Here is a 17648-nt window from a genome sequence, read left to right as displayed (position 1 = left end):
GCACCTTCACTAGTTGCCAACGGTTGCCAACTGCTAGTAACGGAAGAAGAAGAGGAAAAACTTTGAGGCAACAACAACTTGGATTTCACGGGTGAGTTTCTTATCAAAATCGTCTTATTAAAAATTTGAAAAACTTAATGACGTTAAGCATCCAGATACCCCTTTGAAAGCTGCAACTGGAGTTGATACTACGGCGGCCGAGACGTACATAAAAGGTTTTACTCGCAGCGCTGGCCGCGCTGGAAATAGAGCAGTGGGCTGAAGCAGAGCGACGCGGCGGCCGGCGCCTGTGTGGGTTTGTTCATAGAACATAATGAAAGCGGGTGTTTTGACGCACGGCGTATGGCGGCGGTGTGTGTTGCACTTAATTCTCCAGTCAGGTGCCGCAGTTGAAGAAGGTGCAACAAGATGATGAAATTGAGGGTGCTTTCACATTTGGACTGTTCAGTTCGGTTCAACTGAACCGGACTGAGACCTTCTTGAAGAGGTGGTCTCAGTCCTGTTACAAATGAACTCTGGTTCGGTTCATTTGTGGTGAGAACGTGTTCCGACCTGGATCCAAACCAACTGCAGTCACATGACACATTGTTTGGGTTAAACATGAGCATGTTACAGTCCTGGAGGATTATTAATGTGCACCTCCTCCTGTACTGCCTTAATATGCACATTCAGCACATCCAATGCATCAAAACATTGTTTTCTAGTTGGAGCCGCGCCTCGTGTTCAAACTGATTCTTATGAAAGTTGCTCAAGAAGGCTTGATTTCCATGGTATGAAATTACTTGGATCTTCCGCATTATGGGGCTGTAGAGCAAGCACATTGGGGCTTATGGTCGAGTACAGCCGAGCACCTAATTTTTGTTTCAGCCCTCAGCTGACTTGAATGGGATAAAAATGATTTAATTGTGCAGCAATTCTACACTTTTGAAATGTTGTCGGGCTGAATGGATCAAAATCTGGATAGTGAAACGAGTCATTCCGGTTGTGATGCTCAAAAAATGTGTTCACTGAATTACAGATGTCTCTTCGACGATGCAGGTCTATGGGAAAACGTCTTTTTGGGACCCACGGTATCACGCAATGGACCCAAAAGTTGGATTACCACATTGGGCCACTGGTCTCTGACCTCTGCCATCAACAAGGCATTTTCACCAAGAAAACCACCACTCACTGGATATTTTCTCTTTTTCGGACCAGTAAACCCATGGGATTGCTGAGCAGTAAAATCCCAGTAGATCAGCAATGTCTAAAACCAGTCTGTCTTGCAACAACAACCATGTTCAAAGTCACTTAAATCACCTTTCATACTGAACTTCAGCAAATCATCATGACCATTTCTATATGCCCGATCACACTAAGTTCCTGCCACATGATTAGATACTTGCGTTAACATGCAGTTGAACAGGTGTACCTGATAAAGTGGCTGGTGTACAGCAGCAGGTAGTTTTCTCTAGAATACTGTCATCCATTGAAGTGGCTCTACTTGTATTAATATTTATTTAATTTAATTTTCATTTACTGCTTTTATTCACAATGTAAGGGCTCTTCAAAGCCTCGGAGCAAGGCATTGAAGAGCAGAAATTAGAGCAGATGGGAAGGAAATGCATGTATATGAAGTAGAAAAAGTGTCACAAACCGGTTCAACAACTATAATTTATCTGCATTTAATATGACTGTGAGTGTGGAGGTGAGCAACAGCTGCAGAAATAAGAGCAAAGCATTGATTTGTGAGATGTGTTGAATGGTGCCAAAATAACACACAAGGAGGATGCGAGATGGAGGATTTGCCCAGTCACTCACTGGGCAAATTTAAATCTCAAGGTCTCTTTCGATGCTTTGTTTTTTCCTCTTCCGATTTAATTTTTCGCACATGCACCTTAACCCTCCCCCGATCTTAACATACGCATGGCACATCTGACAGATGGCAACTTGCTAACAGGCAAGTTTTGGCAGTGTTTAAAGTAGAGATGGAGAATTCAAGAACAAACATACCAAATGAAGACAGTTTAACAGTCTCCAATTTGTCTGGTTCTTAAGATCTGCTCTTTGGGGATTGTTTATGACACATTGCTGTTGACGGCAGCCAAAATGAGATATAAATATATAAACATGTTGCTGAAATTGCAAAAAAAAATAAACAAATAAATAAATACAAACATGCAATGCCTTGCTGTTGTATGCCTCCACCAACCAGTCAAGATTCCTATGTAGCCATGACAGTAGTCAATACTTCAAATATGGATGTTGCTGCAAAGAAGCCACAACCCCTTCTACCCCTTCATTTTATCCTGTTAGACCTTTGTGTGAAATTTTGCCGTAATTAATGCATGAATATTGAGTTATGGCTAAAAACATGTTTTATAAGGTCACAGTGACCTTTGATCATAAAAATTCAGTCAGTTTTAATTTAGTGTGTTTGTGCCAAATAAAAAAAAAATCCCTCCAAGTGTCCCTGAGAAATCACGTTCACAAGAATGGTTGGGACACCAGGCCACAGTGACCTTGACCTTTGACCACCAAAATCAATTAAGTTCATCATTGAGGCCATGTTGACATTTGTGCCAAATTTGAAAAATATCCCTCAAGGTGATCTTGAGATATTGTGTTTACAAAAGTGAGTCAGACAAGGTCTCAGTGACCTTGACCACTGATCACTAAAATAAAACCAGGCCATCTGTGAATCCAAGTGGACATTCGTGCCAAATTTGGGGGGGGGGGAATCCCCTCAAGGTGATCTTCAGATATTGCATTTAGGAGACAAGACAGACAAGGTCACCGTGACCTTGACCTTTGACCACCAAAATAAAACCAGGCCATCCATGAGTCTAAGTGGACATTTGTGCTAAATTTGGGGAAACAAAAAATCCCTCAAGGTGATCTTGAGATATAGCGATTACAATAATGAGACAGACAAGGTCACAGTGACCTTGACCTTTGACCACCAAAATCAAATCAGTTCATCCTTGAGGCCAGGTGGATGTCTGTCCCAAATTTGGGAAAAAAAATCCCTCAAGGTGATCTTGAGATATTGTGTTTACAAAAGTGAGTCAGACAAGGTCCCAGTGACATTGAATTTTGACCTTGGACCAGCAAAATCTAATCACGTTAGTGCCAAATTTCCTATAGGTGTTCCTGAGATATTGTGTACATGAGAATGTGAGGAACGGATGGACAAATGAACACCCCAAAATATAATGCCTCCAGGTTGTCGCCGACGAGGAGGCACCAAAACATCATTAAGAGTTGAAACCAGCAATCATTCAGAAAACTAGAACAATACTCATTCCTGTTTGGAACATTTACTCATTAAATTAAATGGTTTGAAAATCAATCATGTGTATCACATCATCAGAATATCCGTTGGTGTGTGGAGTCCAAAGGCAGATATCACTTTGCACACAAACACATTAAACATGTTGTCATCTGCTGCTCCTCTGCCCCCCTGCTTTTCCTTCATCTCCATCTAGTTAGCAAGCTGAGCTCGTCATCTCTTTCCCCAGACAAGAGGATATTATTGTATTGAACTTGTGTTAATTTGTTCAGAGCCACCATGAAATTATATGTTAAAAAAAAAAGCAATGGATGCTCAGTCCACGTATCTGTGGAATGAACTGAGGCAGACAGGATGAACAAACAGGAAGGGTGGAAGAGCGATCAAGAGTGTGAAGTGAGGCGAGAAGATGGAGTCCAGATTTTCAGAAAATACATGAATGCAACTTTATATATATATCTACAATGAAAGAATCTTTCTATAAAGTCTTTATACAGCATAAAAATGTACTGCTGGTGGATTTCTGAACACACTGTCACATTTTACAGTCATTACTGAAGAGATCGAAGTGACACTCTATTATGCTAGCTGTCAAAATGTTAATCTAATTTTCTCTGTTTTGGTTTGCTTTCTTGATTGTGAAAAGCAGAGCTGACTACGAAAGCTCTCTTTCTGTTATGACTGCATTGTACGGAAAACTAATTTTCACTCCTCACAATTTTCTAACAACAAGGGACAGTCAGTAAATAGAGATGAAAAGTCAATCAGCATGAATTTGTGACGCTGGAACTGTCATGTCTTCTCCATCACGCTATTTCTTTTTCCTTTGTCTGACAGCTGTTTAGACTCTGAGTCCTTAAAGGGATAGCTCTGATTTTTTAAGCAGGGTTATATAGGGTACTTATTAGGGCATTAACGACTTTGATTTTTTTTTCAAGTCGAAGTCAAGTAGACAAGTCATTTGATGATGTCATCACATTGACACGGCGGAGGAAAGTGAAGTATCTCCACACATGTGATGTGTGTCTGTCAGACCCTAACATACTCGGGCGGAACGTACGTGGAACGGACTCTGCGGAGGTCCGCGTGGACTCAAAGCGGACGCCCGCAAGCCCTGTGCGCGCAAAGCTCAGATTTTACGACCGCACAGACTCCGCTCCGCGCACCAGTGACTGCTCAGCATGTATTTTTCACATTACAGGGATTTTTCACAGACATTTTTACAGGAAACTACAACGCGGAAGTGCGCTCGACTATGAAAACCCGAATGACTGCGGACATTCCTCATGGAGTCAATTAAGTTAATCGATTTTCTTACACCCCTCATCACCCCAAATCGATGGTGCACCAGAATTTAAAGTTTTACTTTGGTGAACACTTTTACTTTGGTGAATTTGGTGAATTCCGCATCCGCTCTCTAGACTGGCACCAGAATCCTGACAAAATTCAGAGTGAATAAAAACCACTTTACTTTATGTGAAGAGCCTGGTGACGTGAGGCTAAAGCCACAGAGAGAGAGAGAGAGAGAGAGAGGGGGAAAAAACACACGACTTGTCGACTCCTCCCGGGGGGTGTCGACTTGTGCCACCGACATCAACGCGTCGACAAATCGACTTTTCTGTTAATGCCCTAGTACTTATCCACTATAAGTATCTTACAAAGAGCGGAGGTCAGTCAGTATGCCGCCAGTTTGGAGAAACAGGCTGGAGTCTGATATGGAAGCTAACGTACTGCCTTTGAGGGGTCGGCAATAAAACGCATTTTAGCCACCGAATAAAGTCTCTCAATATAGCGTATAATGAAACTGATATAGATTTTTTTAGGTGGCTAAAATATGTTTTGTTGCTGAGCTGTCCACAGCAGTACACTGCTTAGCTCAGTGGTTCTCAAATGGGGTGCCGTGATGCCAATCCAGGTGTGCTGTGGGATTCTGTGATAACCACATATTATTACTGGGCAACTGGGCCTATACAAAAGTTATGAATTAATGTTTAATTGACTGTACACCCATGTCCTAATAAAGACGCAAACTTTACCTAAAAAATGTAATTTAATTTAATTGAAAAAAAAAAAACCTTCACAGGAAACCCAATTGTCGCCGTTTGTGCGAGGGAATTATAAAAGCGTGAAACATCACATTATCTTACATTATTTCCCGCTAAATGGATATGTCATTGGTGCTTTGATGTATTTTACAATGCATAAAAATATTCCTTTTTTTTCACTTATGCTTTTTATTATTTCTTTAAGAACATATTATTCATAATACATATATATATATATATATATATATATATATATATATATAAAAAAATTAAAAATAAAGATTAAAAACAAATAATAAACTAAATAACTAAATGATAATAATAATAATAATAATAATAATAATGAATAAACAAGGTATGTTTAAAATTAATTCTTGAATCTTTTTTTTAATATTTATATATATTTATAATGATAATACATATTTATAATAGCTGTCTGTCATTTGATTTTAGTAAATAAAAACAAACATTTGTGTCATGATAAAAGTAATAACACATGTTATAGAGTTTATTGTGCACACATATAAATATAGGTGTGCCTTGGGATGTTGGCTTGGTCTTCACCTTGTGCACAAAATGTTTGAATTCCACTGGTTCAGCTTCTGTGTGGGACTCCAGCTTTTTTCTTTAAACCCGGGGCGTGCCGACTGACGTCTAAAACCCCACTTCCAAAATATGAACTACACCTTTAACACTCTGTCTCATTTTATTTTTAGTCTGTCCGTCTCATCACAATATGAAAATGAGGTAGATGCTTTCTATTCCCTACAGGAAACAAAGGCCACACTCCACCAACCAGCCAAGAAACAACTGACAAACAAAAACTCCTCCTGAGGTTTGATTAATAATTAACTATCTTAATTAAGTTTCTAGGTTAATTGGCTGCATATAGACTGGTGGCGTGCCAGGTAAACGCCCCTGAGGTTTTGGTCACGTGATACGAAGATGCGCTGCTATGATGTGTATTTATAGACCAGCTGATTGACCAAAGCATTGTGTTCGGGATAATTCACAGACTGATGGGTTCAAAAATCCTTAATTGTTTGGATAGAATCTTCAGTCTTAATTAAGTTGAATTTTAATTTGGAGATAAATCTTTTAGATGATTATGTGGGAACAAAGAAAGCAGGATGCTGTGGATACAGGTGTGTGTGTGTGTGTGTGTGTGTGTGTGTGTGTGTGTGTGGTTGGCACTCAGATATGATTCAGGTGATGCTGCTGTAATGTGACAGCAGTCAATGCTGAGCCTGTTCATTCCCAAGTGTGGCACTCCCCGCAGCAGATCACTAAAACTGTGCCACTCTCTTACCTCTTCCAGCATTCTCTTTCTCACACACACATATACACACACACACACACCCCTACATGTTGAATAGTAATGCACACACACACACACACCCACCCACACACACACACCTTGCAGTATTGATCGGTTGCCAGAGGACACAAGGTCAAGTCGCATGGTGTCAATATTTAAACCAGCACTCAGCACTAGGGACCTCTACCATAACCTCATTAATATGGGGGTCTGCTCTGCTCAAATACTCTCCTGGCACAGAGAAAGGTCGACTTGAGGAACGAGGAGGACTGCATACCTGCACACAAACAATACACACACACACACACGCTCACACAGAGTTCTCTTTCACATGCAAAAAACTGTCAGAGTATGCAAGAAACTGAATGGATACACTCCACATTATGCCAGCCTCACACCAAACAACTTCTCAAGCGAATTCACTGTTGCAGACAAATTTCCAGTGTCGGAATAAAATCACAGGGGTTCAATGACGTGGACATTGGGGGTGCAACAGTTCACAAAATTCACGGTTCGATTCTATATGATACCGGTGTGTCATGGTTTGGTACGTTTTCAAAACAGTACAAAAGTATTAATGTATGAAAGAGAAATTTTTATTTACTATACTAATGTCATATGATGAAGCTACACCTGAGGGATCCATCTTCTGAGGTATCCTCTTAGCATCATATTGAAGTAAAAAATTAGTTTAATATTATCAAGTTTTGAGCTCAAAGTTCCATTTGCACTTTGTACTTCAAACATGACAGTAATTTACAGTAACACAGCAGGCGATGTGACACTACCGATGACAAACGAGTTGTTACGTTTTTTTTCTTTAGCATATTGCCGACATACATTACAGGTCATTACTGCACCCCCAGCATCATAGTGTAGCCAGCCTCTTGAAACGCCGTTATCGCCGAACCTCTCTCTTTTTCTGTAATGTTACAGCTTCAGCTTCGTCCTCATCTGTGTTTTTTCGTTTTGTCGGTGGTTTACCTACACCTGGTAAATGTCGCCACATGACGCCCGCGGTGATAGCTTGCTTGCTACTAACAACAGTTCATGGATCTAGGCCCGCGATATGACTACCTGCACGCGTGTCCTCCAAGTAGGCCTACAGGTTCCTTGATGCAGCGGGGAGCAATTTAAGTGCGACACACAACAAACAGAGCAACAACGTCAAATAGCTATCATATATATAATTTATTCCATGATTATTTTGGTACAAACATTTACCCGCCAATGTGGCAGATAGCCTTCCGAGATTTAGCCGCCAAATGGAAAATCTACCCGCATTTGGCGCTTGGTGGGTGTTCATTTTCAGCCCTGCCTGTGTCTGTCTCTTCTCTCTAACACTCTGCACACAGCTCTGCCCCACTCACTCACTCACAAGTTCTCCAGCGACAGAGAGACAGAGCCGCTCCTGTGTTTAATCTGTGTGTTCATGAGTCTACAGTGTGACATCATTCTGTATATTGCACATGCTATGTTAAATCAGTGAGATGAACGAAGTTACTGCAGAAGCACACGTGTGATCCAGCGCTGCTACTGTGTGTGAGGTGCATCATAGCCTGTCATGCTTCTTCTTGGTAGTTATAGTCTGTTCTGCAACATGGAGACGGTGCATGGATGTAGGCGACATACGAGTTTAAAAAATGCAGCGGGAACACAGACGCTTCATATAGGCCTACAAGACGTGTATAACAAGGACAAAGTGTCACTCGCTCCGTCCCTCTCTCGGCCCCTCTGTTGATGCTCTGTGCATAAATAAGATTAAATAAAATAAATAAAAAGATTTAAATTATTAAATTAACACTAGATTCATTTGTAAGGACATGGAATTAATGCACAGTCCTGCTATTTATTTTATATCATCTTTCATGCAGCTGTATATTCACAAACAGGGGGAATAAAACCCTGCCTTTGCATTTTATTTTGATCACAGTCTGTTTTTATAAAAGTGTCATGTAGAAAATACAGAGGTATATATCCAGTATCGCCAGTCAGCCTCTAAATACCATTTTCTAAAGTTCCGTGCCTTTGCAGACAAGTTAATACATCATATTTCTTGAAGGTAGTTTAGCATATTTTCCGCCAGGAGCAGGATTGGAAATAATCTCAAAAGGAATTTAGTTGTAGTCTTGCTCATAGTTACCCTGCAAGATCCCAAGTCTTTGTGAAATCTTATAATGTGTGACTTAAACCTCACATTGTCTTTAATGTAAGATAGTGTCAGGCTTTTAAAAATATTTTCAAAGTCTTTTCAAAGTCCTCTAGTATATGGCAGGCATAAAGTACATAAATACATGTCGTATCTTTGCTTCCTTTATTTGATGTATCTCCTATTGAAACAGGATGTTGCATTAGTACACAGCACAGTGATGTATCGTTCTGAACTATAAACCAATGGGATGGGCACAGAGAGATTGTCTGATTCGATTTTAAGGATTCCAGGGAAATTGTGGTTCCCCAAGTGCAACGACTGTTTTCAAGACAATGACACATGTTCTGCAACTCTGAAGTGTCCACGTCTTAAATCATGCTTTTATACAGTGCACACACACTCACTCACACATGCACAATCCTGCACAGCTTTGTGCCTGACTGCTTGTTTAATCACCCATCCTATCACTCAATCACTTACCCAATAACACAGTCAAGTGGGCCCTGAGGCTCCAACAGACAGTGTAATTCTCAAGTACAGTCCATTCTGATCAATTGTTCCAGCATCTGTGTGTCACTCCTGCCCTTCCTACCCTGCTGTCCCCACTCTGGTCTTATCTGTCTCCAGAGATTGCCAGCAGGAAGGCCCAGCCCCATCAACAGGGCTGAGGCTGCTTGTATGTTCACCCTCTGTTGTTTTCACGTACACACTCGCACGTGGACACAACGGTTCAGCTACAATCAGCAAAGTGTGAGTCAAAGAGCGCCCTTTCAATCCTCCAGTGCTTCATTTACACTGCTGTCTGCACACGGACACTCAGTGAAGACACACTGCTCTCCGAGATAAGAGCAATGTTCGCCACATTCCAGATCTTAAAGTTACCATTAAAGATGGTTTATCTCGTGCTCTAACTCTCATTCATGCCTTTCGCCTGTGTGCAGCCGCTTCAGAGAAAGTGATGGAGGTCACAGAGCCACGAGGTGCAAGGAGAGAGGCAGAGGCAATAAAAAAAAAGAACAGGCATAACAGCACAGCTATTTCTTTATTTAGCAGGCTATTCCGTGATAAAACTACAACTGACTTTGTTGAAAAAAGGACGAACGTGCAGAATACTATACTGCCCTTAAGGGACAGACAGTGTTTTGGAGATCTGAGCCTTAACTTTACCTTCATTTTACACCTTTTCAGGCAGAATATTATATTCATAAAAACTGTCACACAAGACCAAGAATATGCAGGCGCTCTGCCTTTGATCAATCTTAATGCAGCAAACAGCTACAAACAAAATGTGTCCTTTCATCTTTCTTGTCCACCTGAACCACAGAATGTTTATAAAGACGGACGACAAGACAGCTCCCCAAAAGTGAAGCTGAAAACATCTCGACTGTCCCCCTGGTGGCTGACTGCAGTAAGGTCAATAACCCAGCTTCCTCTATGTTAACAGATGGGACATGGGCCAAACTAAAAGAGCAAAGTATATGCCAATTTTTTTTTTTTTTCCTAAAGATGGTTTCAGTCATTTTAGGGTGTTTTTTCAAGTGTTCATTTTCTGGTAGGTTTGGTTTTAATCAGTTATTTGATGCTATAAAAAGGTGGTTGGACGTCATGATCATCAGCTGTGTGTGCCAACTGGTGCACTTGTAATCTTGGTGCTGTTCACAATTGGTTGGACTCAACGATCCAATGTCATCGATGCAACGCAAAAACATCGATCCATATCGTCATCTTTAGGATACGCTTTTATTTTGAAAATCTGTGTCACCATCAAACAGCAGCAGGCAGGTGGCAAGCAGTTGAGAGAAAGACGATGAGGATGAAGTTATTTACTTGGGATTAAATCAGCAGAGTGGAAATATTTTGGATTTTGGAGTAAACACAGGTCAACAGATAGAGGATGAGATGAGATAAAACACTACGCCAGGTCGGGCATCTCACTCCGCTAACTTCTCGCTACAGCAACATTAGCTGCTCTGTTTCAACGATGTTCATCTGCAAAAACATGCATGCAGGCTGGAATCCAACGTGCTGTTCTGTCGGGAGATGCAGTGACTTAAACCAACAATGAGTAAGAAAATAATGTTACATGTAATTTGTAAAGCTATGAGTAGAGAGAAAGTCCGCTAGCTGCTAGGCTAATTTATGCAGTGTAACCATGCTAAAGCTAATAATGTTTTGTCTCTGAACCTTAACAGTTATTACTGCAGCTGAATTTGATACTTTTCTTAAACAATGTTGTTGTTAATCCATGTTTAATGGCTGTTGGGAGACGTTTGCCTTCAGGGCTTTGAGCCAGATAGACCTGCAATCTTGGGAAAAGGGTCAGGGTTGAGATTAAAATAAAAACACTTCTTCCAGAGAGGTTTTGCTGCCATAAAGCCCTGATAGTTTACTTATCCTATGTGCTGTTTTATGTGTGTTAGTGGAGTCACTTTAAAGTAAACTTTACTGCACTTATTATTCATGTGTTTGTTTTTTATCTTTGATGGCCAAAAGCAGAAAAGAAAGGGGTGGCAGCTTCTTCTGTAACTGTCTCATATCAATGGCAGGCCCCTAAATCGCATCATATCAAAATTGTACTGTGGCAGACGGTGTGCTATCGGTAAATATCGTATCGTTGTCCAAAAAATCGATATGATATCGTATCGTGATGAAACTGGTGATTTACACCCCTACTGCATGGACTCTGTCTCAAAATGGCATCACCTGGACAGGATGGCAGCAGCCGCATCCGGGATATTTTAGCTTCATTTTTGTACATTAGGAGGAAGGGGAGACCTGTTGTCCATCTTTATATACAGTCACTGATTTAACCTAATAAATTAGTATTACAGATTATAATCTGATATGTTTAAATACATGACATAAATGTAGCTTAACGACACTAAATCACCTTGGCTAACAGTTTTCACTATGTAAGATTAATTTAGCTTAGTTTTTTTCTACATGAGAATTTGAGTTTTACTTTGGCTGATGTTACTTTAGAGCTTAGCATCTCTGCCCGAGCCCGAACCAGGCCATAATTTCTCGCCACTATCCTCGGGCTCGGGCGGGTCGGACTCCTCATAACAGACCTAGGTTATGGAACCAACTACTTATCACACCAGGTGGGGGGGGCCCACTGGCCACGCACATGTGAGTTGTCGACGTCGACAACATGTGTGTCGGCCTCGTCGAGTGTACCAAGTGCAGCATGGTGCTGGAATATGACGGTAAAAAAAAAAAAAGGGACCTCGACACTTAAGAGGCGCATGACGAAGGCTTGCCATGGAAAGAAAGACAAGAGTCAGTCTTCAACGTCCACGTTCGTATCCTTAAAAAAAATGTCGGGTTTAAACCGGGCTCGGGCTCGTAATTAAAGTTAAAGGGACGGGCCAGGCCGTGCTCGGACAGGACATGCACGGGCTCGGGTGGGGTCGGGCTGGATTTTCTGGGCCCAATCTAAGCTCTGTGTTAGTTAGCTTGACCTCAAAGGATGTTGCATGTATGTTAATGACTTACTGGCCGCTGTAATCACTTCCTCTGACCATCATAAAGAAAAACTAAGGTAGCTGCTATACTGGGGTTTGGCTACGATTTTAGTGCAAATACTGTACGGTAGCTTCCAATCCATCAATCAGTCAGTAACACATCTCTTTCTCTTAATGAAAGGTATTGAGTTTATCCTCACCTGTACTCCAGGGAGAAGCGGGTCAGCTCTGTGCTGTTGTGGATCCATTTGAACTCCAGCGGCCAGCTTCCCTCAGCCATACAGGTCAGCACCAGCCTGTTGCGCTCCAGATGGAGCTGGCTGCGCACCGGCTCCGTCTTGAAGTAGGGAGGCACGTCATCTGTAAAGAATAAAGAACAGAGTTGAAGTTTTTTTTATTTATTTATTTTTTTTTTAATGAGACATCTTGCAAACGGAAAATACCTCAAAAGCATCCCAATAAAGAGCACCCGCTTTTAAATCCCACACACATCCGTGAACCCAGAGGCACAACTGTGCGCATAAAAACACAGACTAAAGAATGACAGGGAAAAAAGGATGAGCTTTCAGGATGAGAGAGAGACGCAAATTCATTTCATGTGAACTTATCTTTCATCCTGATATGGTTGGCATAGATGAGAAGCAAACATGGAGTTGTCAAAGTACTGAAAAACATTTGAATGAAAAGACGTGAACAAAGAGACAAGCGCAGCTGATGCTTACATCTATCTGAATGTAACAGATTGGAGATGGTCAGATGCTTGGATCTCACCTAAGACAAAGCAAACTCTGTGGTATTTGATTATCACCGGCATGTAAACACCAAGCTGCCACGCTCCAGATGGAAAAACCTTTCGGAACGTGTCCCATTTGGAGCTCCCTAATCTCGTATGAGGCACTGTTGCTTGTGCTGGGTGATCTCGACTTGCTCTGGGAGTGTCGGAGGTGCCTGGCTAACAGAAGAGTGGAAGCAGAGGCATTGAGTCAGGAAGGATTGCTCCTGCTTCTCCTGCTCTGTGTATTTGTGTGTCAGCAACTCATTGGCACAGGGCACCGCTTTCCTCCGAGCTAGACAGAGCAGACAGGAGAGGAGTAAAGCCGAGGAGGAGGCATGAAATCCTTTCATCATTCGTTCGCCTCCACTCCGTTTCGCTCTGTCTTTCGCTCTCACTGTGTTTCTTGAACACGCTCTGTTGAGTGTGAAGGAATGGATTCAGGAAGACCAGCGAGAACCTCTCCACGGGGTGATGCACATACTGAACATGGCAACACACACTCTGATTTTTATATCTCAATCATGGAGCCTGACACACAAACTGTCAGGGTCCCTTGTGTTCCAATATCTCACCCTTGATAAATGGCGCAAAAATGGAGAGCTTACTTGATGATCATTGTAAATATAGAACACATTAATTGGATGGTTGGATAATATAATTATCAAATTGACTGATAATCAGGCATTGAAATTAAACTGTCAAAATGATCTATAGGGCTGATATTTTGTTCTTCAATTTCGGCTCGACAAATCCGCCGGAGGTAGACTGATAAGAGGAGGAATGGGGAGGAAAATAGGGACCGAAAGTAAAACAGAGTGAGAAACTGACGATGATTAACAAGCTTTTCACTTTCATTCTACAGAAGCTTCTGGAAGTATACGTTTAATTTGACTGAAGATTTTGACTGACTAGGCAGTATTTACACTACTAGTATTGCGTGAGGTTTACTTTGTTATCATAAATCTTTAGTTTCAGGGCTGTACCCGTCTCTGAATGATACCAGTCGACTCAGATTTGGCTGTCTGATATGAATTTTGAGCAGTGTGTCTCACATATTCATTCATTTGTGGCGGCCCACAACGATATTAACATCTGGCACCACATACTGATTTTCTATTTTCGGAGCTGAATTCTTCATTAGGTGCACTTTTGGAGTATATATAGCATTCTGCTATACACATGACCCTTCGCTAAGTCCCGCCCCTTTGTGATGGTCCAACAAGCTGTTGGAGTAAGCTTGCAGCCCACACTGTCACTAACTGCACTCCCTGAAGAAATATGATCATATTTTTGGAAAAATGAAAGCGTGATTCCAGAGAGAAGCAGACAGAGGGGTGTACAGTCTGTGTTTGAAGGATATATCCAGGATGTCAAACTGACTCAGCAGCAACAACAGTTAAAAAGACAAAGATAGTTAGAAGCTAAAGCTGAACTATAGGCTACAGATCACAGTGTAAAAGTGAACCACCACATCACTGCTGATCGCCACACAAGACAATGAATATAAAGGGAAACTTTGCTGACATTGTACCAGCTGTGTGTCTGGATCTCCACCGCTGCATGGGCAGGGATCTCCTTGGTAAGTCAAACACGTTCATGTGATGCCACAGAGCTGGTTGAATATCAGCAAAGTCTCCCTGCTTCCCTTCACTGGTTCCTGTACAGCAGGGTCGGTCTTTGTTTCACTGTTAGAATCATAACAAAGCAAAAGCAGCATGTGTATACATTCAGTAGGCTATATCTTCAGTAGCTAGCTAGCTAACCCTACACTTTTCAGGGTTTGATTTTGGAACAGGGACGAAACGTATATCTTTTTCCAACCTCTCCAGGTAACGGCTATCATTAATACACGACGTGCCCCAGGCACAACATTTAGCTCCAAATCCACAAAACCAGCCTGAAAATGAAGGAAATCTGAAACGGCTGCATTAGAGTCAATGGAGCACAGCTGGGTTGTTGTCGGACCCCCCCAAAAAACAAAACACAACAAACGACTACAGAAAGTCGTAGCTGCCATTTTTATTCAGCTGATTTGTGCTTTGCGAGCAAGTGAATCTCTGTCTACACAGCAAGAACGCACACACTACACTATTGGCTGTGATGGTTCACACTATTAAGCTCAGCATCTGTTCACACCATTTTGTGCTTTTGTAAGTAGACAAGCAAGACCATTGATGTATTACTTTGTACACCTTTTCTCCTCACTAATGATGCTGTGGCAACTCATGTAGGTCTTCTGTAACGCCTGTGAAGCTCAGAGATTTGATATAAAAACATCCGTTTGTTGTGAGCATCCATGTTTTACAGAGCAGACACCCTGGTATGCCTTCAGATCGGAAGTCGGGAATACTTGTAGTGTTTTGCAATATTAGTCCAACCTTTATGATATAAATGGATTGGACAAAATATTAAAACACTTATTCCAAAATGACCATAAAGTTGAATGCCTCTCTCTCTAAAACAATTTAAACATTATAACCTTCATGAAGGAAGGATTTATTGCAAGACTGCATTAGTTTTAGTTAGGTGTGCCTAATAAACTGGGCACTGATTGTATACTTCAGAGGAGTTGTGAAAGATGCAGATAGCTTATCATCGTATTTCAAAGTACCGCACTGCAGATTGAAATGTTAAGTTATGTTGAGGATCATGAAAAAATCCAAGGATATAAAACATGGTATATAAAATACATAATAAAGAAAATCAAGAGAAATTACCAGCATATGAAGAGCACTTGTTTGCAGTTCAAAAGTGCATGACATATCTGAACAAGTCAATGATGAATATTCATTCTTGATTTATAAACAGCACTTTGGTGTTTCTGACTTCTGACTTTTGAGAAACCTGAGCGCGGTGCTAACCTGTAGGCTGGCCGTCATGTATGAATATTTATGACAAAGAGAACAACACAGAGGAGACTCAATAAAGCACCGCACAGTATTGATCTGTCAGCTTCACCTCACATTACTACCTTGCATTTTCAAGTTTGAAATTGTGCCCCCGACTGCACTTTGTTCTGGTAAAATCTGAACCCTGTGGCTAGTCAACCATAAAGAAAGCCTCGACACCGCGGAAGCATAAAAAGCAGAGTCAAAACACAGACACGGCTAATCAAAAAAGTCACAGCGAAGTTAAGTCTCTGTCAGCGCTAAGAAATCATATACTATGAAGCAAAGGCAAAAGGAAAACTTAAGTGATACAAGAGAAAAAGTGAGTGAAAATGATATATGAAAGAGCAGCATAGCAGGCAGAGGGCTTAATAGATGCTAAACAGAAATGAAAATGTAAAACAGATGCTGAGGTACCTTTAGAGTTGGAGTGCCTGGGCATCTCCCAAAGCAGTGTGGGTTAATACTATGCCTGGCACTGTGGGAGATAGGCTGCAAAAATGAGGGAGATTGAGATGTGCAATAGTGATTTGAGATGGCCGAGACTAATTATTCCCCGGCGATGTGCGCTTTGCTTTTATCTATGATGGGTAGATAAAAGAGAATGAGGAGAGGGGGGTGGCAGAAGAAAGAAACAGGCGGGGAAAGAGACGAGGGGACAGACAGCAGAGAGTTGTGCAAACAAAACGCCAGCTTGCATACCGTATCACCCGCACACAGATACTCGTTCATCCACGGGAAAGGTGCGAGGCCAAAGAAAACATTGATCACTGATGAGTATCTCCGATAGTCCCTCTCATTAGGAAGTCTATGAGAGCTCATCAGTGATAATCTAACTGTGGAATCAGCACACACAGCAGGAGAAAAAACACTCTGGGGACGTGGGCTGACATAATAGCTTAGGGATACAACTAATGATGTTTAACTATTATTTTTCCATTGATAAATCAATTGTTTATTCTGTAAAGTTTTAAAAAGTGCTTTGAAAAATACTATTACTACAACTAAAAGAAGAAAACAAATAATATTTATGATGCAATTTAAGCTACACTAGTCGTTACGTCTTATATAACGGAGTCTTACGTAAATGGATCAAATGACTAATTAACTCGAAGTGATGAACTCAAACAGAGGTACAATCAAACTGCAGCTCTACAAAGGGGCTGCATGCCAAACTCAAAACCCAAACTCGATACTTTCAAGGATACTAACTGAAGTACATCGGTATGATCGAGTATCGACTCAAGTTAAATCCAACGATGCCAAATTCGCACATTCTGCATCTTTTTATTCTAGTTTCGGACATTCCTTCGGACATGAGGTAAAAAGTTCATGTTCGAGCTGTAATTACCTGTTCAAAATGTTGGCTGCAGTCTCCATAGGTGCATGAGACAATTTGATCTAGTTTGCCTTGAGATCCAACAGAGGGCGCTCTAAGAACTCTCTATCATGTTGATGTAATGCATGCCCTACTGACCTATCACTAAATGAAGCCAATGTTAATGTGTTGTTTTGCTACGAAAATGGAGGACAACAGCGAGAAAACGCCATCCTGAGCGGACAATCACGACACCAAAACATCTGAGAAGCAGCGTGTGGAAGTATACTGGGTTCTACACCGTAGATGGCAAAGCACAAAGATAAGGCTGTTTGTCGACTTTGTAAAAAGCAGCTGTCTTACTCTTCAGCGACAGCAAACCTGCGGGCTCACCTGCTAGCTTACCACCCAATG

The 17648-nt window shown here is 41.4% G+C and overlaps 2 protein-coding genes across 3 annotated transcripts in view; one reads left to right on the top strand and one right to left on the bottom strand.

Annotated features, from left to right (window-relative positions):
• Nucleotides 1-17648, top strand: part of rpl38 (ribosomal protein L38) — a 1062689-nt gene that overhangs the window by 439504 nt on the left and 605537 nt on the right. The gene's annotated exons all lie outside the window — the stretch shown is intronic.
• Nucleotides 1-17648, bottom strand: part of sdk2b (sidekick cell adhesion molecule 2b) — a 452414-nt gene that overhangs the window by 141413 nt on the left and 293353 nt on the right. For both annotated transcript variants that reach the window (XM_049563134.1, XM_049563135.1), the window contains exon 2: nt 12454-12613. In XM_049563134.1, the coding sequence (XP_049419091.1) occupies nt 12454-12613 (160 nt within the window). The remainder of the gene's footprint in view (nt 1-12453; nt 12614-17648) is intronic.

The sequence above is a fragment of the Epinephelus fuscoguttatus genome, linkage group LG20, assembly GCF_011397635.1.
Source record: "Epinephelus fuscoguttatus linkage group LG20, E.fuscoguttatus.final_Chr_v1".
NCBI lineage: Eukaryota > Metazoa > Chordata > Actinopteri > Perciformes > Serranidae > Epinephelus > Epinephelus fuscoguttatus.
The sequence above is the reverse complement of the archived record's forward strand: the minus strand, read 5'-3'. Positions and strand labels throughout refer to the sequence as shown.